The sequence below is a fragment of the Castor canadensis genome, chromosome 12, assembly GCF_047511655.1.
Source record: "Castor canadensis chromosome 12, mCasCan1.hap1v2, whole genome shotgun sequence".
NCBI lineage: Eukaryota > Metazoa > Chordata > Mammalia > Rodentia > Castoridae > Castor > Castor canadensis.
Genome location: NC_133397.1, coordinates 89211268 through 89238254, shown reverse-complemented (window position 1 = coordinate 89238254; position 26987 = coordinate 89211268). Strand labels below are relative to the sequence as shown.

Below are 26987 nucleotides of genomic sequence, written 5' to 3'. Positions count from 1 at the left end.
GCATGAACATGGAGCAGAACTGAGCCTGCCTTGGTAGATGGGTATGTGTGGATGAGAGCATTGACACTCACCCACATTCAAGGCTTTAATGATTATAAGTGTATGACTATCACTTTTTTCCCTAAAAGGAAACAAAATACTAAGCCAAAAGAAGATGATTTTAATTGATCAATTAGAGTTTAGATAAATCCTGAGACAAAAATATCACTTACCAATGGTTTTCACTTGGACAACAGCTCTGATTGTCCAAGAACTCACATTATCCAACTGCGTGTAATCACACACATACGTGCCCTCGTGATAGTCAAAAATTTCTTTTATTTCAATTCGATGGTTTTTTTCCTCAAAGAGGAGATTTCCATTCTAATCCAAAAGATAGAAAATTAAATATTATTCTTTAACTACAGATTATTTTATACTAATTACACCTAGGAGAAAGTTCACAATGTGATCCTGGGAGGAGGGCAGTCAGTTTGAGATCAAGGGATCCTACAAGCTATGAAGGCATGGTGTTCAATACTGTATTTTTCCTACAAGAAACAAGAGGCACTTCCCAATACAAGTGCCTTATGTGTTGAGATGAGGAAGCCAAATTTTATGTGCCCAAAAAGTGCTATTAACCTGGTCTTTCCCAAAGTCTGATTCAGGCTCCTGGGATTATTCTAGAAAACTCATTAGTGTTCTAAGAAATAATACCTAAATAAATTTTTTAAAAGTGCATGTGTGTGTGTATGCATATATATATATTACATATAACATGTTCCAGAAAATTTTTATATCTTTTTCTGTGAGTGAGGGCACTATATATAATATATTCCTTCAATAAATGTAGCTCTAATAAGAGAATAAAATTTAAATTAAAGATATTAAATAAATAAGCAGATGTATATAAAAATTACAAAGAATGACTGAACACTGAGAAATACTTATCTGACTCTTAGTGAACCCAAAATCAAGTATAAACTAAAATAAAATTATATCTGACTCACCCTTACTTGGAATCTTTAAGATAAAGTCTGAAATTCTTCATGGTCCCATCTGGTTTCCTTTCCTACAGGTGCCCTTTACCCAATGAACCTTCCCTGAAGAACCATGCTCTTTCTGGAGCTTTGCATTTTCATGTGTCTCCCATCACTTTTTCTTACTGCCGAGGCTGTAGTAGCTCATCTCCAGCACCAGCTCAAGAGGCAGCTCCTGGGAGTGAGGTCACCATGTGCCCCCCAGAATCACCCACTTCGTGTTCCCAGCACACTGGGCAGGAATGCCATTACTGTGCAGTAGTATTTGTAGTAGTATGTGATTAGGTATATCTTTGTCTGTAGTTGTTGAAAGCAGCCTTTGTGCCTAGACATCTAGCTGGTCTTGGACACACTGAGAAGAATAAAAATGGGTCTCTTCTCTCAGCAAGCTCTAGTCTAAGACTCCAGGTGCTAAGTCTTAAGCCATGCCTTGGGAGCTACTGGGGCATCCCTAGCTCAGCTCACACATGAGTCTGGCAGAGCCTTGAAGAATACATTCCAATACATAGGAATCAGTCAGTTGAAGGTAAGTGTCATTTTGGGAACATTTGGGGCAAAGCGTGGATATGGGAAATAAGACAAAGGTGAAAGAACTGAAGAACTATGAATGTAGACATGTTTGTTCTTTGTTTCTCTATGATGTAGCAAGAGGGGCACCAACTGTAAGCTCATTGTAATGGATGTGTGAATAAATACATGGAAAATTGAAAGAAGACCTTTTCAGAAAATGACTGACAGCTAGATAAGGAAGCTCTTGGAAATTTAAGCAATATCTGTGGAATAATTGAGTATCACTGAGCCAATAATCCCAAAGCCCTAACTTCCTGTATAGTGTTTATGTGACACATGGCCTTCAGGTATCTAACTGAGAGTATCAGGAGTATATCTATTACAATTGTAGTGAAGAGAAAAGAGATAAACAAGACAAACAATGCGATGATAAGAATCTGTTATCTTTACAGATTACAAATTTTTTTTCTCATGTATTACAGCATACATCTGTCAGAGAATTCTTTGACTTGGCTTGCCTAGATTCTATTTCTTAAATCTTATAAATAAGAAAGCAGAGATTCTGGAGTTTAGGTAGAAGCTAGTAAGAAAGTCTATTAATGAGAGAACTGAGAATCAACCAAAACTTTTCTGACATTGAGTTTCATGTTCTGATTGAGGAGTTTCCCTTCCACTGTCTGCTGACTGGTAGAGGTAGGGATTCCCCTACTCCAAGTGTCTGCTATGGTTCCTCTGTTGCAAGGAACAATTTCCAGTAGGCAGTAGCTTGGCAGAAATCCAAATGTAGGACCAGACTGGTCAGAGAAGGCAGCTACAGACAGGGAAAAAACAAGGGCAAGAGGTAGGGGCAGACAAAGTTAAGAATTTATCAGGTGATCTCAATGATAAAGAACACTTCAAAAAAAGTATTAAGAGCATGAGGGTATTCAGAACTCAAACTTTAGAGAATACAGCAACAACATACAAATGACAGAATTTAAGGTACAGGGGTATAGCAAATCACATCACACAGCAATGGAAAGGGTTGCAGAGTTGCCACTTCAACTGAGCTACCCTGGAGGATGGGTAATGACAAAGTGGACTTGGTTTCTATCTTATGAAAAGGTAAGTATGACTTAGTGTGTGCCCTTAGACTTTGTGAGCTAGAACGCAGAGGAAATATCAAAGAAAAGAAATTAGGAAAAATAAAATTATGCCAAGGATGATGGAAAACTCACCAAATACTACTCTCACGGGTGATCCTGGTAAGAAGGACAGAGGCTTAGGTAACTGCATAGGAAACTGTTTTGCTCAGATGTGAAACAGTCATGAATAAAGCACAAAAGGAGGAGCATCCTTTGTGTGAATCTGTATGAACATTGTATGTCTGTACGAACATTGTACCCTGAAAACACTAGACAGGACATTTAAAGTCACACATGAATGAAGGAGACGAAACAGCTATTCTTACTAGTAGGAACAGTTACTGTAATTTTGTAGTTTTTTATCATTAAGCTGCAGTGCCAGGAAGGTACCACGCACATTGCATTGTGCTTTAGGAGTGGTGCAACCAGTGGTTGGAACTGGGCAACCAGTAGTTTTCCTACCCAGACTTCTACCTAACTTGGGAGGACTTCCAGGATCTACATTTCTATATGTTTTCCAGGATGGACTTCACTCTTCATGTCTATTCTAATGTTCTCCACCACAGACACATTGTGTCCTGATCTGTACACATCACTTCTCTGCCCTTCTAATTGAATTGACTTCTACTTTCTCCAACTTGATAAATACCATGAATACATTTTGAGCTGGAAAGACCCAAAATATTACAGTCATCTCTTAAACTGCTTTCCAGTCAAAGCATTTAATCTTTTCTTTTATTCCATGAACCTATCATTAGTATATGTCACCTTCTTTCTGTGCCTGCTGCTAGTTCTGGGGATCAGGACTCACATTTCCAAAGTTCAAATATACCAACAGGGTTCCCTTTTACCATACCACATGAGCAACCCACAGCCTTTATTTCCAGTCTAATCCTAATTGCTCCACTTAAGAATTCTGCCCCCACCATACTGAACTGCTCACCATTCATGGAGCATACTCTCTGGTTTCATTTCTGATATCTATGCTGTTCTTTCTTGCAAAGTGTAGCTGAACAGTCTCTTGCTCAAATTGTCTTACAACATTATACTTCACAAGTTCTTAACTAATATTAAGTTAATATTAGTGGAAAATGTCAAATTATGGAAATCATTGATGATTGAACTATGTCAAACCTTAGCCAAAGTCTTGGGTGTGTTATTAAACAGTTGGTTTATGAACACTTAGATGAGGAAGTAATGGGTAATATCAGTCAGCTTGCATTTTATAACAATCATTTCAGTCTTCTCACTTTCCTCCATAATTGAACTGTTAGACCAGAGAAATATAGCAGGCACAATGAATCTTCATTGTAGAAGGTAATTTGCAAAATACTTCCATGATTTTCCTGTTATAAAAAGTATTTGTGGACTGAATGACAGGACATTTGGGTGCCTTTTTAGTTAATCAAGCAGCAATGCCTCCCAAGTAGTGGGTTAATGGATCATTAAAGGATAACGCTGGTGTCAGCAGCTGAGAATGTGTCCTTGGTGCTGTTTTGTTCAGTATTTTTACTAGGGGTTTACATGATCACATATCATGCATGTTTATCTCATTTATGAGCCTCACCAATCTGAGAATGATAACTGATATTTTGGATTTTAAAACCAGACTCCAATGTATTGATTCATGAATTTAATTTTTATTAAAGACAACAAATTAGAACTTAATGGAAATGAATTAAGAAAGCATGAACACTTGTTATAAGTTTATAACTTATAACACTCTTTGAGTGCAAAATTGAGAATGCCCATAGGGCTACCTGAATGCAGTTTACATAAAAAAGACCTGCTTGCCAACTTAGAATGATTCAGCCATGTAATGGAGCTATCCCCAATCTAACACAATTGTAGGTAGCATCAATATTCTGTTCCTCCACTTTCAACATTGGTTAGGTAGTAAGTAAATTATTGCATGAAGCAGGTATCAGGAAGCTGTTTAAGAGTGGGAAATGTTTATCATGAGAATAATCAAATGGGCCAATGTTATCAACCTTGAAAGTGGTTTGCAAAATTATAATCTAAATTATCTTTATTTTCTTTTCTATTTATAAACACTTTAACCTTTGGGTCTAGCCAGTCTCAGCTCACCAGTTCTCCATGGCACTACCTCTCAGAGTGTCAACAGATATCAATTACTATGAGAACTAAACCAAAAGGAAATGAGAACGAGAAGTGGCAGATCTGTGCACAAAACTTCCATGGAACACATGGCTCGGAAATGACCTGACAAACACGTCAGCACTGTGCACCAAACAAATGTGGCATATGAGTAGGATTATCTTAAACCAGCAATAGAGATGCTGTTCAGTGCACAGATTCTACTGACGGAAGGTCACAGCACTGTCCAAAGCCCGGATCTTGATGCACTAGACTCTCTCACTGCCTTTTGTTATAATTTTGCATTGTGTCAAAGATTTGCTTAGCTGAAGATTATAAAAATGTTGTTACCAAATGTGATTGTCACTTATTTAAAGAGTCTGATTTTGCCAAAGGTATTTTTTTAATTATTTTCTAGAAATTAGGAAAACAAAAAGAAAATATTCTTAGAATAAAGAGCAGGTATGTTACTTTAATTTTGACTACAGTCATTCAGTACTTGAGAATGTCCAAGCACAGCAACCTGGCCAGGCCCCAGTAATCTCCTTTAGTCTTCTGTAAGCCAGGAGTTACCTAGCAGGTTGGTAGATGATTGTGAAGGGAATATCTGGCCCTGCCTAACCCTAGCAACTGAGCATTCACCCAGCTAAACCTACTAGTATGATTGAGGCTAACATAGATACAGTGAAAAACTCAAGTATGCACATATGTGTGGAGCGTAGCCTCTCCCTTTACCCACCCTGGGTGGAGGAGTACCAGAGACCCCACTGAGCCTTGGATCTCATAAGACAGCCCTGGCCACGTACAAATTCTAAACAATAGCTCCTTTCTGCCAGAGAAGGCAACCTGCCTGATTAGGGAAAATCACACAGCCTAACCAGCAGTTAACCAGAGTCTAGCCAGTGGTCTCCAGACCATGGAGCACAGTCAGCAGTGTACTCATTCTCAGAGCACAGGCAGTGGCTCAGCTTTACCAGAAAATCCAACTCCAAGGGCTTCTTGCCTGGGGTTGGGACCAGTTAGCTCATTTAGAATCCCAAGCTAGACTACATAGTGACAATTTGTTACTAACAAAGAACACTTACAAAGACCAGAAGCAGTCAAGAACATACAATCATGAAAAAGCAGGGAAATATGATACTAACAAAAGAAACTAATAAAGCCCAATAATGGACCTCAAAGAAATGGAGATCTCTGTAATTACTGATGAAGAACTCATGTTAATCTCTTTAAGAAGCTCAATGAACTGAAAGAAAATACAGATAGGAAAATAAATGAAAGTTTGAAAACATTCATGAATAAAATTATAAGTTTGAAAATTAAATAGAAACAATTTTAAAAATCAAGTAAAAATCCTATATATAAAAAAATACAATTACAACTAAAAAATTCAATAGCACTTTAACAGCAGACTTTATCAAGCAGAACAAAGACTTGGGGAGATCAAAGATAAGGGATTTGAAATTATCCAGCAGAGGAAAAAGAAAGAATGAAAGCTTATGTGAATTATGGAACACTATATAGAAGCTTTGCATAATAAACGTTTCAGAAGTAGAAGAGTAAACAAAAGTCTCAGAAAGCATACTTAAGGAAACAATGGCTGAAAACTTCCCACATCTGGGGAGAGGCAACACTTAGGTACAGGAAACTCAGAGGCCTCCAGTCAAATTCTATCCAAAGAGGAATTCATTTGGATACTTCATAATCTAATTATAAAAAAAAATTAAAGGCAAGGAAAGAATACTAACAGCAGTAAGAAATGAAATACATAATGTTCAGGGGATCATCAATATGGCTAGCATCTTAATTCACAGTAGAAAATGCTGGTCAGGAAAGAGTGAGACGACATGCTCCAAGAGGAGGGGTCCTGCCAATCAAGAATACCTATTTTCTCTCATATGTGGAACATAGATACAAACACAGCAATATTATGAAAAACAGGTCAGGCTAAGGGGAGGTCACATACCAGAGAGGGAGAGTAAAAGAAGGAAGTTAAGGTGAATATGGTTGATGTACTCTCTGTACAAGAATGAATATAGAATTTTTAAGCCTGCTGAAATCACCATAAGCAGAGAACTACGTGAGAAAGAAGAAAACAGAAGAGATGAACCAATTTGGATTATAATGCATACATGGAAATGTCACAAGGAAACTTCCTGTATAGCTAGCTATCTTTCCTCCCCCATGCTTCTTATTTTTATTTTTTTTATTGTTGTGCTGGGTGGGGGGACATTGTAGCATTTACAAAGGTTCTTACAATATATCAAATATATCATATTTGAATTCACCCCCTCCACTACTCTCTTTGATCCCCTTCTCCCCTGATTCTTAGAACAGTTTCAACAGGTATTATTTTTGCACTTAGATACATATGTATACATTATTTGCATCATATTCATCCTCCTACCCCTTTCCCTGCCACCCACCCCCTCTCACTAGTGCTCACCCCTACCAGAACCTGTTCTGCTCTCCTGTTCTCTGATTTTGTAAAAGAGAAAGCATAAAAGATAAAAGAGAAAGATGCCATTTTTGCTAGATTGAGATAAAGATAGTTACATGGGGAGCTTCCTTGTGTTGTTCCCATGCATATGTGTATTACAACCCCAACTGGTTCATCTCTACCAGTCTCTTCACTCCTCCCTAGTCCCCTTCCCATGGTGGTCCTGGCCAGTTTCAGATTACTATATTCATTCCTGTACAGTGAGCATAGTTTTGGTTTCCTTCCCTTGCTCTATCCCTCCGGTGCATGGCCTCCCTTTAGTGTGACCTGTGTCCCATAATATTGCTGCATTTGCTTTAGGACTATAATTCACATATGAGGGAGAAAATGCAGCTTTTGGCCTTCTGAGCCTGACTAACTTCACTTAAGGTGATGTTCTCCAGTTCCATCCATTTATCTGCAAATGACAAATTGTCATTCTTCTTTGTGGCTGAGTAAAGTTCCATGGTGTATAAATACATTTTCTTAATCCATTGGTCAGAAGTGGGGCATCTTGGCTGTTTCCATAGCTTAGCTATAACACTAAACATGGGTGTCCAGGTGTCTTTGTTGTTACCTAACTCATATTCCTTCAGGTATATCCCTAGGAATGGTATTGCTGGATTGTATGGCAGATCTATTTTTAGTTTTTTAAGGAAACTCCATACTGTTTTCCATAGTGGTTGTACTAGCTTACATTGTATAGCTATATTAAACTAACAAAAGTTTCATTATTTTATCTTTTACAAAATCAGAACAGAAGCGTGGAACAGGTCCTGTCTGGAGGGGATGGTACCAGTGGCGGTGGGGGGCGGATGTGGGGAAAAGGTGTAGGAGGGTGAATATAGTGCAAAAATACTGTGTACACATGAATGTAAGTGGAAAAATGAGACCTGGTGAAACTATTCCAGGAATAGGGGGAAGGGGGGAATGAGGGAGAATGGTGGAAGGGGTGAATTCAAGTTTGATATATTGTGAGAACTTTTGTAAATGCCATAATGTGCTCCCAGCACAGCAATAAAAAAAGGAAAGAAGAAAAACAATAGTAATGTGCCTAGAAAAGCTTTCCTTCAGAAGTAAGGGATAAATTATAACTTTCCAGAAAAACAAAAGTAAAGGGAGTTCATCACCATGCTAAAGGGGAGTCCTCAATGGTGTAAATAATACATAGCATATCCAAAACACTCTAATATTATAAGACTATTATGTAAGGAAATTTTATCCCAACTCCCAGTGTTAACAGATAAACTAGTAAAATAACTATAGCCACAAAAAATTGGTAAATGATACAAATTATTTTTTAAAATGTGAAATTGACATCAAAATATAAAAAGTGGGAGGGAGGGAGTAAAAAGTATAGTTTTTGTATATGATTAAAGTTATTATTATCTTAAAATAGCCCATTAAGAGGATAAGATTTTTATGTAAGCCTTGTAAAAATCTACAGTATTACAAAATATAGCAAGAGAGAAGTCAAAGCATATGATTCTAGAAAACCAAAAACACAAAGGAAGATAGCAAAAGAGAAAGAAACAAAATGCCCACAAAATAAAATAGGCAAAATAACTTACAATATGACAGTAACAAGCCAATACCAATCAATAATTACTTTAAATGTAAATGGATTAATTACTCTTATCAAAAATGCATCAACTAATATATTTTAACAATAAGATATAGCAATATTAAAGTCTATTTTTGTCTCACACAAGCATATAAGAGGTTTAGTTAACCCTCCTGGTTTCTGTTTGGATGGTATATCATTTTCCATTTCTTCACTTTCAATTTATGCACTCCTTACGAGTAGAGTGAGTTGGGCAACATGGTTAGATCTCAAAACATGCATGTGCATCAAAATTCTGATGTCGTTTTTCACAGAAATAAAGAAAAACAATATTTAAGTTGATATGGAACCACAAAAGAAATCAAAACCAAAACAATCTTGAGCAAAATGAACAAAACTGGATGCATTCCACTCACTGATTTCAAACTAAATAGTCATCAAAAACTGATGACTATTTCAAACTAAATAGCATGGTACTAGCATAAAAACAGACACATTTACCAGTAGAACAGGATAGAAACGCCAAAATAAGGCCATCCATTATGGTCAATTGATTTTCAATAATGATATCTTTAATAAATTGTGCTTGGAAAACTGGTTATCCGCATGTACAAAAATGAAATTATATCTCACACCATATTCAAAAATAAACTCAAAAGAGATTGAAGACTTAAATAAAAGACTTGTTGCTATAAAGCTGCTCAAAATGGATTAATGACAAGTATATGACCTGTTGCTACAAAGATGCTAGAAGAAAATAGGAAAATCTCCATGACATTGTCTAGGCAGTGATTTTTGGTTTTTGTTTTTTATATAACCTCAAAGCACAGGCAACAAAAGCAAAAATAAACAAATGAGACTGCATCAAACTAAAAAGTTTCTGCACAGCAAAGGAAACAATAGAGTGAAGAGACAACCCATAGAACTGGAAAAATATTCGTAAATCATATCCAAAACATATGAGGTGATATCCAAAACATATGAGGAATTCTTAACAACCCAACAGCAAGAAAAACAACTGGATTGAAAAGTGGGCAAAGATGTGAACAGATGTTTGTTAACAGAAGATTACAAACAAGCAGTCAGCATGGAGAGAATACTCAACATCACGAATCATTAACACCAGGTGAGATGTTACTCATTAGAGTATCAGAATGATTTTATATTTTAAAAAAACCAAGATATTACAAGTGCTGGTGAGGATGCAGAGAAAAGGAAACTCTTGAACATTATTAGTGGGACTGTAAACTGTCATAGAAAATGGTATGGAGGTTCCTTATGAAACTATTGTATGACCCAGCAATATATATATATGGATATATGCCCAAAGGGAATGAAGTCAATACAGTGAAGGGATATTTTCTCTTCCATTACTCACAATAGCCAAGATATGGAATCAATCTCAGTATTGATTAACAGATGAACAAATAAAGAAATGTGATAATAGAAACATAATGGAATATATTCAGCCTTATAAAGAAGGAAATTTCATCATTGTGACAATGAAAATGAATCTGAAAGACATTATGTTAAATGAAATAAACCAGACACAGAAAGACAAATAGTACATGATATCACTTATATGTGGAATCTAAAAATGTGAAGTACATAGAAGTAGAGAGTAGAATGGTGTTTATGAGAGGCCAGGGTGTAGGCAAGGAGGGGAAGGCAGTGATTTAGTCAAAGAGCACAAAGTTTAAGATAGAAGTAATATTTTGAGATGTATTACACAGAGGGTGACTGAGCTCAATAATAATGTAATGAGAATTTCAAACTACCTAAGAGAACAAATATTTCACCAAGCAAAATAAAAAAAGGCATAGATATATTTGCTTGATTTAATAATTCCACAGTACATACATCTATAAAAACATCATAGACAATTATGATCTGTTCACTGAAAATAAAAAATTGTTAGAAATAATTTTTAAAAAGAATCAGTAATCCTAAATTTTATATATAAATATATATTTATATATATAATATATATATATATATAAATGGATGAAAAAATTTTAAAGAATCTAAATTTTTGTGTCTATTATAAACATTTTGGAAATTTCCAGAGACTCTAAGCCCATGAAATTATTTCAGTAGGATATGCCCATGTCCACCTCATCAGTTTCAGAGACAGGTCTGACGTGCAATCCGCCCACCACCTGAGAACTGGGGTTTAGTGTGAAGAAAAGGGCCAGTGGGTGTTATTTCCTGCCTGATGTTATTGCTTTTAGCAATATAGTTGCACTGAGGTCTGTGACTTCCAAATGCATATGCATGCATTTGTGTGCACGTTTGAGAGTGCAATTCATAAAACATAACCTGAAGTAGGACCTGTCCAAATCCATATCAGAATGTACAATTTTAACAATATCAATTGTTCATCTCTTTTAAGGGAGCTGAACTTCATCATGAAATACCTGGTGACATTTGCTGTCAAAACCCCACAGAAGTGAAACAAAGCTTCCTTTTATGACTGTCATGGGACCTCGGGGTTTAGCTCATATATGCAACATAAGCAGAGGTGGTGACTACTGTGTGGCTTGTACCCAACTGCAAGTGTAAATAGTGCTCAGGTTCACAATCCTCACACATTCACGTGCATCTTCTACTTCATCTGAAGTAGTTGGAGCAAAGTCTGTTTTACTAGCCTAGGAATAACCCATCTAGACAGAAGAACATCTGTCATCTCAAGTTACAAATACTTTCAACCAAGGGCCATTTTGTTCTGAGAGAGAACTGAAAATAATGAACAGAACGATTGGATTTCCTGAATCACCTCATTTTTGAAATTATGAAATTATCATGCTTCTTAATTTAGAATTTTACTGTGGCCTGCATACTTTGGGTCACTTTTAAAATTCAAGTGTGAGACCAGGGCTACATAGTCTGCTCTCTCTGTACACTTATTTATGTAATGAAAATAATAACACCTGCCCACCCATCACCATGGACTATCAAGAGTCAATGAGGAAATGTTTTCTCACATCGTAATAGTGGCACTCCCCGAAGTCTCTCATTATTGAGTTTTGATTGCATAAAACCACCAAATAAACATGGCCTACTTTTTTTTTACTCCAGGCAGTGGAAAATCAAAATAATATATTTATATTAGCAAGCATATATTTTATGAAGACAAATTTAAATTTTTGCATGATTTTTAAAGGCAAAGGATTGGACTCCAAACAGTTATTGGGATAGGAAGCAACTTAGATTCCAGTGGGACTCTGTTGGACAGTATACATAAGCAGCATTTATATATCTAGCAGCACTTGGAAAAACTACACAATACAGTGGAATGTGAAATGCTTTTGCTGTGGAAGTTTGCTCACATGCAGTCTGAAAGCGGCACATCATTATGAAACTTGCCTTTGTTCTCTTTCTCCCTCAGCACTGTACTCCCTCCCCACTTTCTCACCTGTGCAAAACACTCATCACCCAGAGCCTTTCTGTGTTTTTCCTAAAATCCCTCTTCTTTGAAGCTGTTTCACTCCTCTGTTTCTTTCACAGTCATTGAAGACTTACTTAGAGTGCTCCTTCCCCTTAGCAATGGCCATAGCTCTCCCAAGACAGTAAATGAACTGCATCCTCAGATGTTGGAAGGTTTATGTCTTACTGTAGTTATAGTACTCTTGCATATTAGAATTTCTTCTGTTTTTAATGAAAAGAATGACCCTACTAGTCTGAATGCCAGTCTCTGCATTCTGAATGCCACTTCAGAATGTAAGTCTCTTGCACAGTCACAGGGCCTGCCATTGGGTAGTGGTAGACCTCAGATTCTCAAACTACATTTCTATAAAGCACTTATTGAGATGTTACCATAAAAACAATGCTTGTTCATCAATTTCAGACACTTCACTCTTACCTGATACCAGGTCATCTCTGGTCTTTGTGCATCACTTTGACAGCTGACACTGGGACAATAAATGGAGTCAGTGGTACCAAGATGTAGGTATTTCTTATGTGGCACAGAGTTCTCACAGAATGTATTTGTCTGAGGTTTAACTTCTAAGACTATCTTGACACAACAGGCCATATCCTGGGGGCTCCTAGGAGATTAATAAGGTCCTGTGAACACAGATATTTTATCTAGGTAATAGGCAATTTTAGAGTGCTTTCAGCTAGGGATGCATTTGGGACATACCTAATCCTGGGTCTACATATATATAACCCGGAATAATTCATCTCTGGGGTCAAAATATGAAGCATGCTTTTTCTCTGAATGACATGAGAATAGCTATTAGTGATTTCCTTTACTGGCTCTCCATTCTGAGGTTGTAGGTACCACTGGACATCAGCCAAGTCCTTACTACCACTGCAAGACAGGTGTTCACTCCTTCTGTGAGAAAAATGTGACTTCTGCAGCTGTGGTAAATCACAAAACAACACAAACTCCTCACTTCTTGCAGAGTATATCCAAAGGAGTTTTTTGGTGGAACAGCCTGAAAATCACAATAAACAAAGCAACATAGAAACACATTGAAAGGTGCTAACATATTTACAAATAGTACTTTATATAACAAAGGAGTATGTGTCTATCTTATTGACTATGCCCATTTTATAGAGAAAAGAAATTCATGATCTAATTTCCTCCCCACTGGCTTCCACATAGCCAATAGAACTTTGGCTTCCTGGGAACCATAGTTGCACCACAATTCATTCCTCTTCAACCGCTCCCACCAAACACCCAGCTGTGGTAACTGGGTTCTTCAACAACGCTTGGTATCAACTGAAAGCTATGCCACCCATTAATTCTCCTCTACTCCCCTTTTAACAGTGGAAAAGAAATGTTGTATATTAATAGGTCACACTACTGATATATCAGATTATCAGACCACAAGACTCAAGTGTTAAAATGAAAAGTGAAAACCCCTACCTGAAATATCAAATCCTGTAATTCTGTGTCCTGTAACAAGCCAAAGAAATAGCCAGTCCAAATAGAGCATGGTTCTCCCTTGTTCCTGTCATCACTTCAGAAACTTTGTTCTGTGATTAGCATAAAGTGCGTGGAGATTCAGATCTCTTTCCTAAGCATCCTCTTCATTTCTAAAATGGGAAATGGAGAAATCATACCAGTGACCAAAATACAAGTCACACAGGAAGTATAGAAAGGGCAGGTCCCACCCAGGCGAGCCTCCACATGCCCTGAAATTGCATGGGTATCTGCAATGGTGTGAAGCAGTCTTTCCCCATGTGTCATTTCTCACACATCCAGAGGAGGAAGAACACCTCAAGCTCAGGGTACCCCTTGGACATGCCCTTCACTGTGTTCCTCTAATGCTATATTCCTCTCTGTAGAATTCTGTTTGCTTTTAATGTTCTCATCTAGTGTGTATATTTCACTAGCTAATTTGAAAAAGAAATTAAGTTTACATTTTCTTAAAAAGATGGTCCAGGTTGTATGAAAATATCAGCCTTTTCACAGTTAGAGACAGATCTGTGCAGAATCTAAAAATGTCTGCATGGTACTAGTTTGTAATAACTATTAGACAAATCAGAACAGGGACGTTGTCACTGGATGGCATCACTGCCAATCCTCTCAGTTATAAAAGGGGAAGCATGTCTCCAGGAGAAAGAAAGTAGTCAGAGCTGGGCTGTGTCCATGCTGCATTTGTACCTTTTGTTGATAGGGTGGCCATAGGAACTTTCAAACAAGTTATAAGGAATCAGAGACAAGGATATGGAGAGGGTAATATTTGATTATTAGTTTTGTTTTGAGCAGAAAATAAAAGTGTTTTGCCATAGAACAGTTTTGTGTGCTTCTTGTAGAGTTCTTAGTTATTATCATTAACATAGAAATAAACTATGTCTTGCTGTTGGGCTTTTAGTACTAAGATAAGTTCCCCTGAACGTAGAGGGATGAGGATGTAGCTTAGTGTCACAGTGCTTGTCTAGCATGTGCAAGATCCTGGTTTGATCCCCAGAACCACAAAAAAATATGAATTAATTATTAACAACTAGTTTCTCTAGCAGAAACTATGAACTTGAAGTGTTTTGAGGATTTGGCTGGAGCATTCCTGGGGGTGGGGGGAACTCAAAGAGGGGTCTGGGTGACAGCAACCTGACAGAGTCTAAGCCATGGGGACCCTTAGCCCCCAGAGTGGGGAAGGACATCAGCGTTTACAGCAGGTCAGGGCCAATGGAAAGTAAAAATGACAAACCCACAAAGAAGAAAGGCAGAGCAGAGAGACCACCCTAACACTGAGGACAGACAAAATTTGGAGGTGAGACTAGATACAAACATCAGAGACTGCAGATGAGTCGGGCATGAGAAGGACTGAACACTATGCATTTGGCATGGCCAAGAGATCAGCAAAGGCAACTAGAGTGAGAGGATGGAAATCTGGAGGTGAAGAGAGAGCAGAGAAGGAAAGCAGAGAGGGCAGAAGAGCCACACTTTCTACCAGCCGCACTGTGGGAAAAGGAGAGGGGTGATGTCTGCACATTACTTGAAGATGAGAGAGCTCTGGGCATGAGCTCTGAAAGAGGAATGAGTCAGCAGAGTATTGGATTAAGAAGCTTGTGAGTGGACCCATTTCTCCAAAGAGGCCAGAAGAAATGGGCTATCGATACCATGGAGAGTTTCACCTTGGACAGGAGCCACACAAGTGGAGCTGGCCTACACAAGCCACTCTGCTCATGTCAGGGCCACAGAACAGAACGTTTGCACCTGGCTGCTGAGAGTGAGGATGTTCTCCTGGTGGGTGAACATGGATAACTTCCATGCACAGGGACTTGGGTCACTGTGTTCTTTGTCCCCATTGGTGACAATTGATGGGTTTTTTCTTATTTCTTTTTTTTTCCTTTTTTTTATTAGCCAGGACTGTAGTCAAGAAACTAGGCAGAATGGAGTCTCCTCCCTGACCTTCTTTTCCCTGAGCCACAAAGGCCCTGACAGAACAATCTTCCACATACAGAGTTGGCAGACACATCTCTTAAAAGAGTAAGGCGGAATGCGCTTACCTGGCCACAGTGAAAACCTCCCCAGCCACCACCACTTGTAGGATTGAGAATTGATTCCAAATTACCAATCTTAAAGCCCTGGAGGACTTGGCTCTTTCATGTCTTCTCTCTGATGTCTTACTCAGGAGGCCTTCCCTGTCTACCTGAATCACAAAGGCCCACTCTGCTCCCTCCTTGCTATGGCACCCAGACATTAACCATTATTCTGATTACTCAGAATGATGTTATTTATGTCTCAGCAAGCCTTCTTATCTTAAAATCGCTCCTTTTATGTCTTGTTTTGGTTTTGAGATAGGATTTCACTCTTTAGCACAGACTGGTCTCAAACTGTAATCTTCCTACCTCAGCCTCCCTAATGCTGGGATGACAGCCATGCCCAGCCTGAAAATATCTCATTTTCAGAGTTTTTTAAACTTGCCAGCAGAAATTGAGTCTGCTGTTCCCAGTCAGCCCAGCACTCCCTTTCCAGTAACAGCACCAGGTTAGAAACAGGAACTCAGACTGTTCCTGACTACAGTGGAATTATGGTAACCTTACCCTCATCCTCCCATGAAATTGGGTGCTCTTTGAGAGCCAGAAACCGGTTTCAGAAATCATCTGACCTTAGGACAATGTTTAATACAAATTAATTCTGTTGACTGAATAAATGAAAAATATCACAGGAGTAGTCAAAATAGATGCATATCAATCTATTGTGACAATTCACTTAGCTTAGCCCCTCTCTGAACTTTAGTTTTCTTCTCTGCAAAATAAATTATTTGAACGATCTTAGCAGTCCACCAACTATAAAGGTGGACATAGGAATTAGTATTTCTGGGAGTTAACCAAGAAATTTGTTAGTTTGTTTAAATCTCCCTGACAAGTGAATTATGTGACTAGATGACTGCTAAGATGACCCCAGATGGAGCATTCTGTGATTCCATGTCAGAATACCCAAATCTGCAGAAAACTGGTTACCAAAATACCCAACCCTTAGGAATTCCCATCCCTACCTTGAGATGCCACACACTTCCCCCCAATCCACACACAGACTGACCTCCCAACTCAGGCCATCTGGGGCTGTTTCCAGGCTGCAACTTTGCCTCTGAGACAGTGTTTCTCAAATTATTTTGATGATAACAACATCCTGAAACACTTGTTATAAATGCATACTTAAATACTTTTCAAAGTCTTATGAAATCAGATTCTCAAGGAGCATAGTGGAATGTTCATTATAACCAAGGGTGAATGCCACCACCGTGATCCATGAGTTACCTCTGGGAAGCCCTGCTCAGGGATAGGAGCAGAGCTTGGGAAGGTGGACCTGTGTTGACTTACAGTAGCTGTTGCCACTGTGGGCCACAGAACAGCACAGTGAATGACTTGTTTCTCAATGTCTACTTTTCTAAGACCATCTAATGTCTAAGTTCTGCCTTTCATTTCACCATCGCAGAAATGCTTCAGGGAGTCAAAGGAATCATGCAAGTGCAGAGCCTTGGGCAACTCAAAGCAACCCAGGCTGTAGACTCTGTTCTTGGGAGTAAAAGGGTAGACAAGTGACACCAAACATATCAGTCATACTTCTGGTCACACTGGGAAAGATACATATTCTCTTTTTCATTTTATCAAAGGACAACGAAGGTTCATATTGCTTGAGTAGTGGTCCCCTTTCCTAATGATGATAACATTCCTGTTCAGTCTTAGAAGAGGGACTTATATCCAGATGTAGAGGGCCTCAAAGCTTCTGATCTCACCATTACCACATGCCACCCCTCACAAAAGATGACAGCCCAACAGGGTGACTTTGGGAATCTTCAAAATCTCTTCCCCAAAGTTTTTTCCAGAAGTGCTTTTTGAGAAACCTATTTCTTTTGTCAGAGAATGAAAACTTCCCTGCAGTTACTCATAGACACAGTTTCAACTGTCTTTGGAAGAATAATCAACTAAAGTTTCCACTGGCCAAAACTTTTGAAGGGAATAGAAAGAGAAAAATGGTAAAGAAGCAAGTCTGGGGTCCTAGGGAGAGGATTCTCACTCTTAAGAGCATCCTTAAAACACACATACAAAAAAGAGATATGTTTTGGTGTAACAGTACCAGTACTTAATTCAACTAAAGATTATTATGATTCTCACATGGTCCATGGTAGTTTTATACATTCTTAACTAAGGATAACTGAAAACAAAGTCTCTAGCGCTGCCTTCAAAGATGTATGGTCAAGTCAAATGGTCATTCCAATTTGTCGAACATCTCAAATCAAGCTACTTTTAACCTTTCCATAAAACATTCAAAGCACTGTAGAAAGGTTTAATTATAACCACTGTCTTTTTAAAAAAAAATTGAAGGCTCCATATACATAGAGATACAAATATTGCTAAATAGAACATCTGTTATTCTAAACTATTTCATGAAAAATAATTGCAAAATTCATTTTGAAAATTATTTAACTTCTTTCCTGAACTTATATGTGGGGTTAGGAAATCTAATAAAAATGTGCTCTTGTCTTACCTTTATTTCCTGTTCTTAAGACATAAAAAATGAGGAAGAAAACTTCAAGTCCTTATGTCAGTGACTGCTGGCTTTATAGCTGAAGAAAAGCATGTGAAAAATATCCATTTTCACAGACTTCTACTACATTTCTTCCTAACCAATGAGGTACTTGGAGAATATTCAAGAGCCATGTAACTCACACAGTTTGGAAATAATGAGTTACATCTGGACAGAGAATGAAAGCCTTTGAAAATCTGCAAATGACTCTCGGCATTGTGAAATGCATGTTCAGATAGAGGACAATCAAATGACCACTATCTGTAGAAGGAAAAGCCCTGAAGATGGAGCTTCAAAGCTCTTCTCTGACCAACCTCCTCAACAAGAAAAAGTTTGTGGTTGGGTTTAGTTGAAGGGGTGAGTAAGCCTGTTTCCTTTACAGGAATTTCCTGTATAGAATACTAGCACTCAAGTCAATTTCTCAACAGTGGAGTTCTATTTTTTTTTTAAATAAAACTAACCCACAACATTGTAACCTTTAAGATCAAAGCCTAAAAGCCTTCTTATGATTAATTTTTTAATTCTCAAAATTCCAACACCATTTTTATGAAACATAACTTATTAATAGAGAGGGAAATTACTTTAAAGTCAAAAACCATTGAGATTTTGTTGTCCCTACATATCAAAAAGAAGCCCCAGAATATAATATAGAATTAATAACTCCACTGCAATTAAAACCATCTAGTACTTAAAATGCTCGAGACCACATAGTCACAAAGAACTTTTTCTAGAAAGCATCTTTGCTAAGCATAGATATCATTTTCCCTCAAGAGTCTAATCTAACATTTTTATTAGATTTCCTAACCCCACATATAAGTTCAGGAAAGAAGTTCAATAATTTTCAAAATGAATTAGTTTTTACTAATAAAGATAAGACTGATAGGACTGAGCACATCAAAACTCTAGGGCTATCACTGCAAATAGCTAGAGATCACATAAAATGCAAATGGGGACCAAATTCACTTTGGGGTTAGATTAGATTAAGTATTTACCTGAGGTGAAGAGGACTTAACATGGAAGAGGATTTAGCAATTCATAGACAGGGTTGAGCCCCCCAAAAATGTATTCACATTGGTCATGAACCTACCTACGATTCAAAGAGGATGCAAGGTTTTTTAAAGCCTATTGCAAGAGTGGTAACAAGGACAGTGGAAAAGACATGCCAGACATGTAGAGCATATGTGAAGACCTCCCAACAATGGTGATAAAAGAGATCAACATTTCTACAGAAAATTAGGCAAAAGGTAATTTGGGACCGGCACTCATTACATTGCTGATAGGAATGTGAGTTTGGCAGTATTACACAAAATCACATATGCATTACCTCTGACTAAGCAATCTTACATCTAGGAATCTATCTGAAATATATTCTAGCAAAAAGTGTGAAAATATGTGTGCCTAAGACTATTTTTTATAATGTAATTTGTAAAAGACAAATACTAGAAACTGTTGGGACTGGTTAAATAAATTTTACTACAACCACTCAATGGTGTACCAAGTATCTGTATAAAAGAATGAGAAATAGCTTCATATACAGTTATGGAGTGCCTACTAAAATATATTCTCAAGTAAGAAAATCAAGGTAGGAAAACCATATGAAGTACCTACCATTTATCTGTGAGAAGATGAGGGGATATAACTATTCCTGAATATTTATTGATATTAAAATACAGAAGAATAAGTCAACATTATTTTGTAAAATGTTTACCTATGGGGAAGAAGTAAGAATGGGTTGGGAAAACAATAGAAAAGAAATTTCTCTGCATATAGTTCTTTTTGTTGATTTGATCTTCAAAGAATATACATATTTTTGCAATAGGAGAAAACAAAATAAAATTCAAGAACCAGTCTTAAAGAAACAAAGCAAACAAATCTAATCATATTGATTTAACATAACCACAAAAATAAGAATAATTTCACTGGGAGTAGACTTTTATGCATGTGAATGATAGCAATGTAATACTGATAAAAGTAAAGCTTGTAGTCCTGAATTAACTTGAACTTTTGGTACTAATTCATGAGTCATTTTATACATGTGTGTTTACTTTCCTTTTCTTGCTAATTAAAGCTTAGTCCCATTGATGAACCAACTAAGAGTGAGCAAAGACGGGCACAGATGGCGACCTCTGAAAGAACCATGGCTCTGTGGATAGCTTTATCTCTTTTTTTTTTTTTCATTTTTCTTTTATTATTCATATGTGCGTACAAGGCTTGGTTCATTTCTCCCCCCTGCCCCCACCCCCTCCCTTACCACCCACTCCACCCCCTCCCGCTCCCCCCGCTCAATACCCAGCAGAAACTATTTTGCCCTTATCTCTAATTTTGTTGTAGAGAGAGTATAAGCAATAATAGGAAGGAACAAGGGGTTTTGCTGGTTGAGATAAGGATAGCTATACAGGGCATTGACTCACATTGATTTCCTATGCGTGTGTGTTACCTTCTAGGTTAATTCTTTTTGATCTAACCTTTTCTCTAGTTCCTGGTCCCCTTTTCCTATTGGCCTCAGTTGCTTTAAGGTATCTGCTTTAGTTTCTCTGCATTAAGGGCAACAAATGCTAGCTAGTTTTTTAGGTGTCTTACCTATCCTCACCCCTCCCTTGTGTGCTCTCGCTTTTATCATGTGCTCAAAGTCCAATCCCATTGTTGTGTTTGCCCTTGATCTAATGTCCACATATGAGGGAGAACATATGATTTTTGGTCTTTTGGGCCAGACTAACCTCACTCAGAATGATGTTCTCCAATTCCATCCATTTACCAGCGAATGATAACATTTCGTTCTTCTTCATGGCTGCATAAAATTCCATTGTGTATAGATACCACATTTTCTTTTTTTTTTTTTTTTCATTTTTCTTTTATTATTCATATGTGCATACAAGGCTTGGTTTATTTCTCCCCCCTGCCCCCGCCCCCTCCCTTACCACCCACTCCACCCCCTCCCGCTCCCCCCCTCAATACCCAGCAGAAACTATTTTGCCCTTATCTCTAATTTTGTTGTAGAGAGAGTATAAGCAATAATAGGAAGGAACAAGGGGTTTTGCTGGTTGAGATAAGGATAGCTATACAGGGCATTGACTCACATTGATTTCCTGTGCATGGGTGTTACCTTCTAGGTTAATTCTTTTTAATCTAACCTTTTCTCTAGTTCCTGGTCCCCTTTTCCTATTGGCCTCAGTTGCTTTAAGGTATCTGCTTTAGTTTCTCTGCATTAAGGGCAACAAATGCTAGCTAGTTTTTTAGGTGTCTTACCTATCCTCACCCCTCCCTTGTGTGCTCTCGCTTTTATCATGTGCTCATAGTCCAATTCCCTTGTTGTGTTTGCCCTTGATCTAATGTCCACATATGAGGGAGAACATACGATTTTTGGTCTTTTGAGCCAGGCTAACCTCACTCAGAATGATGTTCTCCAATTCCATCCATTTACCAGCGAATGATAACATTTCGTTCTTCTTCATGGCTGCATAAAATTCCATTGTGTATAGATACCACATTTTCTTAATCCATTCGTCAGTGGTGGGGCATCTTGGCTGTTTCCATAACTTGGCTATTGTGAATAGTGCCGCAATAAACATGGATGTGCAGGTGCCTCTGGAGTAACAGTCTTTTGGGTATATCCCCAAGAGTGGTATTGCTGGATCAAATGGTAGATCGATGTCCAGCTTTTTAAGTAGCCTCCAAATTTTTTTCCAGAGTGCATAACCAACATTTAAAAAAGTAAAGATGAAATAGCCAATGCCTCTTTTTCCCCCATTCACTTAACATAAGCGTGAAATCCCTCTGGGAAATAGTTTTTCCCAAATTTTAGCAGAATAATGTAATAACATTGAACATCAAGAAAAACTATTTGAAAAACAAGTAACTACTTTATAACTCATGGCAGAAAACAAATGTAACTTTACCAGCACTCTTAGGATTTTTTTTATTTTAAAAGATCAACTTGGTTATCAACATTATTTGTTAGGCTTGGATCAAGGAATTTTGACCATTTTAAACTATCTTATCTACCAAAGAATGTGAGGGTAAGAGTATTGGCTATTACGTGCCTTGAGCTGTGAGTTCTTAAAGACAAATTTTTTAAAGTGACTTTCTTCATAATAACCAAACTGTGGAAATAGCTGAGGTACTCAACAGTCAAGAAAATATTGTGTATACTGTGGAATATTACTCAGCCATAAAAAATGAAATTATGTCATTTACAGGAAAATGGATGGAACTAGAGACCATGTTAAGTGAGATAAATCAAGCTCAAAACATCAAATATCACATGTTCTCACTCATTTGAGGAACCTGAGCTTAAAATGACAGTGATGAGAACAATGACGACCACGATAATGATGGGACATGCATGCATATAGGAAACTGTCTGGGAGGGTCAGCGGGAGTGGGAGCCGAAGGAAAGGATCGTGAGGGGTGAAGAGGGCGGAAGTATGTTACATGCTTACACATGAAGACAGCAAAATGAAACCCACCCACCAACACTGTTTGAAAAGGGGGATGAGTGAGAGGAGAAATGGAAATACAATGGAGGGGTGAACTTGTTCAACTTACACCGTACACAGTGTGGAATTATCACAATGAAACCCCCTTGTATTATTAATGCGTGCTAACTCGAAAATGAATATAAGAAAAGTGGTTTGATTGAAGAGAACCTTTTTTTTTTTTTTTTGCCCTTTGGTCACCATCTTTTTTTTTTCTTTTATTATTCATATGTGCATACAAGGCTTGGTTCATTTCTCCCCCCTGCCCCCACCCCCTCCCTTACCACCCACTCCACCCCCTCCCTCTCCCCCCACCTCAATACCCAGCAGAAACTATTTTGCCCTTATCTCTAATTTTGTTGTAGAGATAGTATAAGCAATGATAGGAAGGAACAAGGGTTTTGCTGGTTGAGATAAGGATAGCTATACAGGGCATTGACTCACATTGATTTCCTGTGCGTGTGTGTTACCTTCTAGGTTAATTCTTTTTGATCTCACCTTTTCTCTAGTCCCTGGTCCCCTTTTCCTATTGGCCTCAGTTGCATTTAAGGTATCTGCTTTAGTTTCTCTGCGTTAAGGGCAACAAATGCTAGCTAATTTTTTAGGTGTTTTACCTATCCTCACCCCTCCCTTGTGTGCTCTCGCTTTTATCATGTGCTCAAAGTCCAATCCCCTTGTTGTGTTTGCCCTTGATCTAATGTCCACATATGAGGGAGAACATATGATTTTTGATCTTTTGGGCCAGGCTAACCTCACTCAGAATGATGTTCTCCAATTCCATCCATTTACCAGCGAATGATAACATTTCTTTCTTCTTCATGGCTGCATAAAATTCCATTGTGTATAGATACCACATTTTCTTAATCCATTCGTCAGTGGTGGGGCATCTTGGCTGTTTCCATAACTTGGTTATTGTGAATAGTGCCGCAATAAACATGGGTGTGCAGGTGCCTCTGGAGTAACCTGTGTCACGGTCTTTTGGGTATATCTGCAAGAGTGGTATTGCTGGATCAAATGATAGATCAATGTCTAGCTTTTTAAGTAGCCTCCACATTTTTTTCCAGAGTGGTTGTACTAGTTTACATTCCCACCAGCAGTGTAAGAGGGTTCCTTTTTCCCCACATCCTCGCCAACACCTGTTGTTGGTGGTGTTGCTAATGATGGCTATTCTAACAGGGGTGAGGTGGAATCTTAGTGTGGTTTTAATTTGCATTTCCTTTATTGCTAGAGATGGTGAGCATTTTTTCATGTGTTTTTTGGCCATTTAAATTTCTTCTTTTGAGAAAGTTCTGTTTAGTTCTTGCCCATTTCTTTATTGGTTCATTAGTTTTGGGAGAATTTAGTTTTTTAAGCTCCCTATATATTCTGGTTATCAGTCCTTTGTCTGATGTATAGTTGGCAAAGAAGAGAACCATTTTAGAAAGCATGTGATCTACTTCTTACTTTGCAGGGAATAGCTTCCACCCAGTCACAGCTCATCTTCTCATAGTACTTTCATTCATCTTTCAACTTCATTCTGCATATTGCACAAACCATCACTGAGTATAAATGTATAAGATAACAGAACGTTTGGGAGGCTTTAAAGTGCATTCCTATGCCACACGTATTTCTAAGCAAGCCATTTACCTATTAATTTACCATTTTAGATTATTGTTCTAATTTACTTTCTCTCCAGCAGGTGGTTGTTCTTCAGGCATGTTTTAGAGGTTATATTGGTCCATATTAAGTCTGGCTGTAAATGGTATAGAACTTAATATTTGTGGCTTTAGTCTATCTCTTTTTAAAGTCACCCTACGATCAAGATGGCTTCTAGTTAACTTCATGTGCAAGTATTAGAAACAAATGTCTTTTCCAGAAAATATTTTAAATCTAAGGATATTGTCTTACTGGCCTCGGTCCACTGCCACCCCACTGTCCCTCTCATCTTAATAATGGCCACTTGGAGAACATTCAGAACAAATGGCTTGGATAGGAAGGCAGCTAGCTCTTTAGTGCCTTGTGTACAAGTGCTTAGAGAACAGTGTCCAGTACAGCCTTCTGAGAAGAGTGCCGTTCAAATGTGCTGCCCAAGGTGGTCTCAGTTAGAGGCACAGAGGCAACCGATGATTTCATCCCTCAGCAACTCTATGCTATGGGGCTATTAGTCAGCTTGGACTGCACACACTTTGGTTTCCTGATTGCATGGGTTTCTTCCTGTGGCAAGATATTGGGAAGATTAACCTAGACTTGGATTCTTCATCTCTCTAAACAAGTTATCAATCTAGTGAGAGAGGGTTATGCTCATTACATCTAAGCTATGACCTCTTCACAGGGTGTTCTATCTTATTAAATAATACGCTACTTGAGACTTCAACCTACAGAGTAAACCAAAGCAGTGTGGCTATAGCTTCAGTGTTTGGTAGAGTCAGGAAAAGTGGGGTAGAGGGAGGTGCCTAGGGTCATCCCTCAACTCTCCATTCACCGTCTCGGGATGGTCCTTGAGGCACTCCCAAAACACAGTGTGTGTCTGTTAACATGCTCATTATTAGTTATTAAGTACACACACTATGTTGCAGCAATTGTACAAACGAGGTACGGGGTGCTCCCTGAGTGTATATGTACATCCACAAGACAAGGCAGAGGAAATTGCAAACAGGTTCTGAGAGCCTCACACAGAGAGATAGGTGCTTCCTCAAAGTGCCTGGCCTGGACTCTGATCACTGTCAGTGTAGCATGCAGATGGGGCAGGAAAGGCCCCGGGTCCTACCCATAGCACACATGTATGCCGTATCCTGTTAGGTCTGTGGCTTGGCCAGTCTTTGGCCTCCACTGCTAAAGGGCCCACCTTCTGTTCAGAAATATGACTTCTCCTCATCACAGCATCCTCCCTCACAGGTGCACCTAGGCAGGGGTGACAGGTTATTTCCTCTGAGCAGATGTGTGTGTGTGTGTGTATGCATAGGTATATCAGTTGAGGCAGTCCTTTATAACATTTTGTTCATGCCCCATTTAAGGGCATTGGAAAATGTTACCAGAACCAATGAGGCTCCAGGGAGGAGGGCCCCAAAAAAGGAGAAGACCTCTATCTGGTCCTTGGATACTAGGTGTCTGATACTGTCACAAAAAATTTTAGAACACATCAAGATAGAGACTAAGAGAATTTATTAATGAAACAAACCGGAATATGTCATGGGGGCAGGCACATCTGATAACAGGCACAATGAGTGCTCTAACATCAGGGGTATTTATGGTGAAAAAGTGGGTTGGAAGTTTGGTTTAAATTTACCATACCACGACGGCTCCCTTGTGTTGTTACACCTGGCACATTCAGTCATTGTCACTGTTATACTGTTTTGACATTATTAATTGGGTCCAAGAGATATCAAGTCTAATCAGTTTATGAAATTTGGGTCACTGTTAAGATGGGATGTCAGAGCATCCCTTTAATTTTATACAAATTAGGGAACTTAAAACCTGCTTTTGCTGAGAAGCACTGCCTCCTCACTTGGGCCCAGGAATTAAGTAAAGGCAGGCACCAGTTAGTTGATTGTAACACCTCTTGTCCATAGGAATAGAAGGAATAAATTGACAGGGGGGAAAATGTAACTGGAACTACAAAAGGGAAAGACTTTTGGTGTAGCCAGCTTGCATGCTGGCCAATTTACTCTGCTTCTTAATCAAACTGACATTTACTCTCCTTTTTGACTACATGCTGGAGAACCCAAGGTTAACTCCCTTCACTCTTCAATTAACCTAGGCAGTCTTCTACCCCTTATCCTTCTCTGACACCAGACCAGTAAGCCTGCCAGCCAGGATATACAGCTTTGGAGATGTGGAGCGAGCACACCTGGAGAACTAAGCCCAGAGGACACGATGAACTTGTGTCATCATGCAGTCACGCTGAGCCAACTCTCCTTTAAAAGGTGGATATTTTCTCTCAAAGGTAGTACAGAGCTTTGAGAGGTTGGTTTTCCCTGTCCTTCTCTTCATCTGATGAATAACAAACCTTATTTTCTTTTCCTCAAAACCCTGCTCTCATTATTTGTAGATTGTGAGTCAACATTGAAGCCAGGAGACCAGTTTTCAGATAATCAAAGAACAGGTTCTTCCAGATGCTCCTTTCAAGACAAGTGCCCATCCTTGAGATAAATATTGTTCTTTACAAAAAATTTTGTGATCAAGAGAGTAGTTTTACCAAACATTTTCGTGGGGCAAGTGTCTTTATTTAAGATATTTTTGCTTAGTTTCCACAGCAT

At 38.4% G+C, this 26987-nt stretch overlaps 1 protein-coding gene across 1 annotated transcript in view; it reads right to left on the bottom strand.

Annotated features, from left to right (window-relative positions):
* Window positions 1-18586, bottom strand: part of Il18rap (interleukin 18 receptor accessory protein) — a 32180-nt gene extending 13594 nt beyond the window's left edge. Inside the window, 5 exon segments of the mRNA XM_020157388.2 lie at window positions 213-363; window positions 12656-12839; window positions 12935-13232; window positions 13667-13836; window positions 18239-18586. Of these exon segments, the coding sequence (XP_020012977.2) occupies window positions 213-363; window positions 12656-12839; window positions 12935-13232; window positions 13667-13736 (703 nt within the window). The 5' untranslated portion in view covers window positions 13737-13836; window positions 18239-18586.
* Between the last annotated feature and the right edge of the window lie 8401 nt (window positions 18587-26987).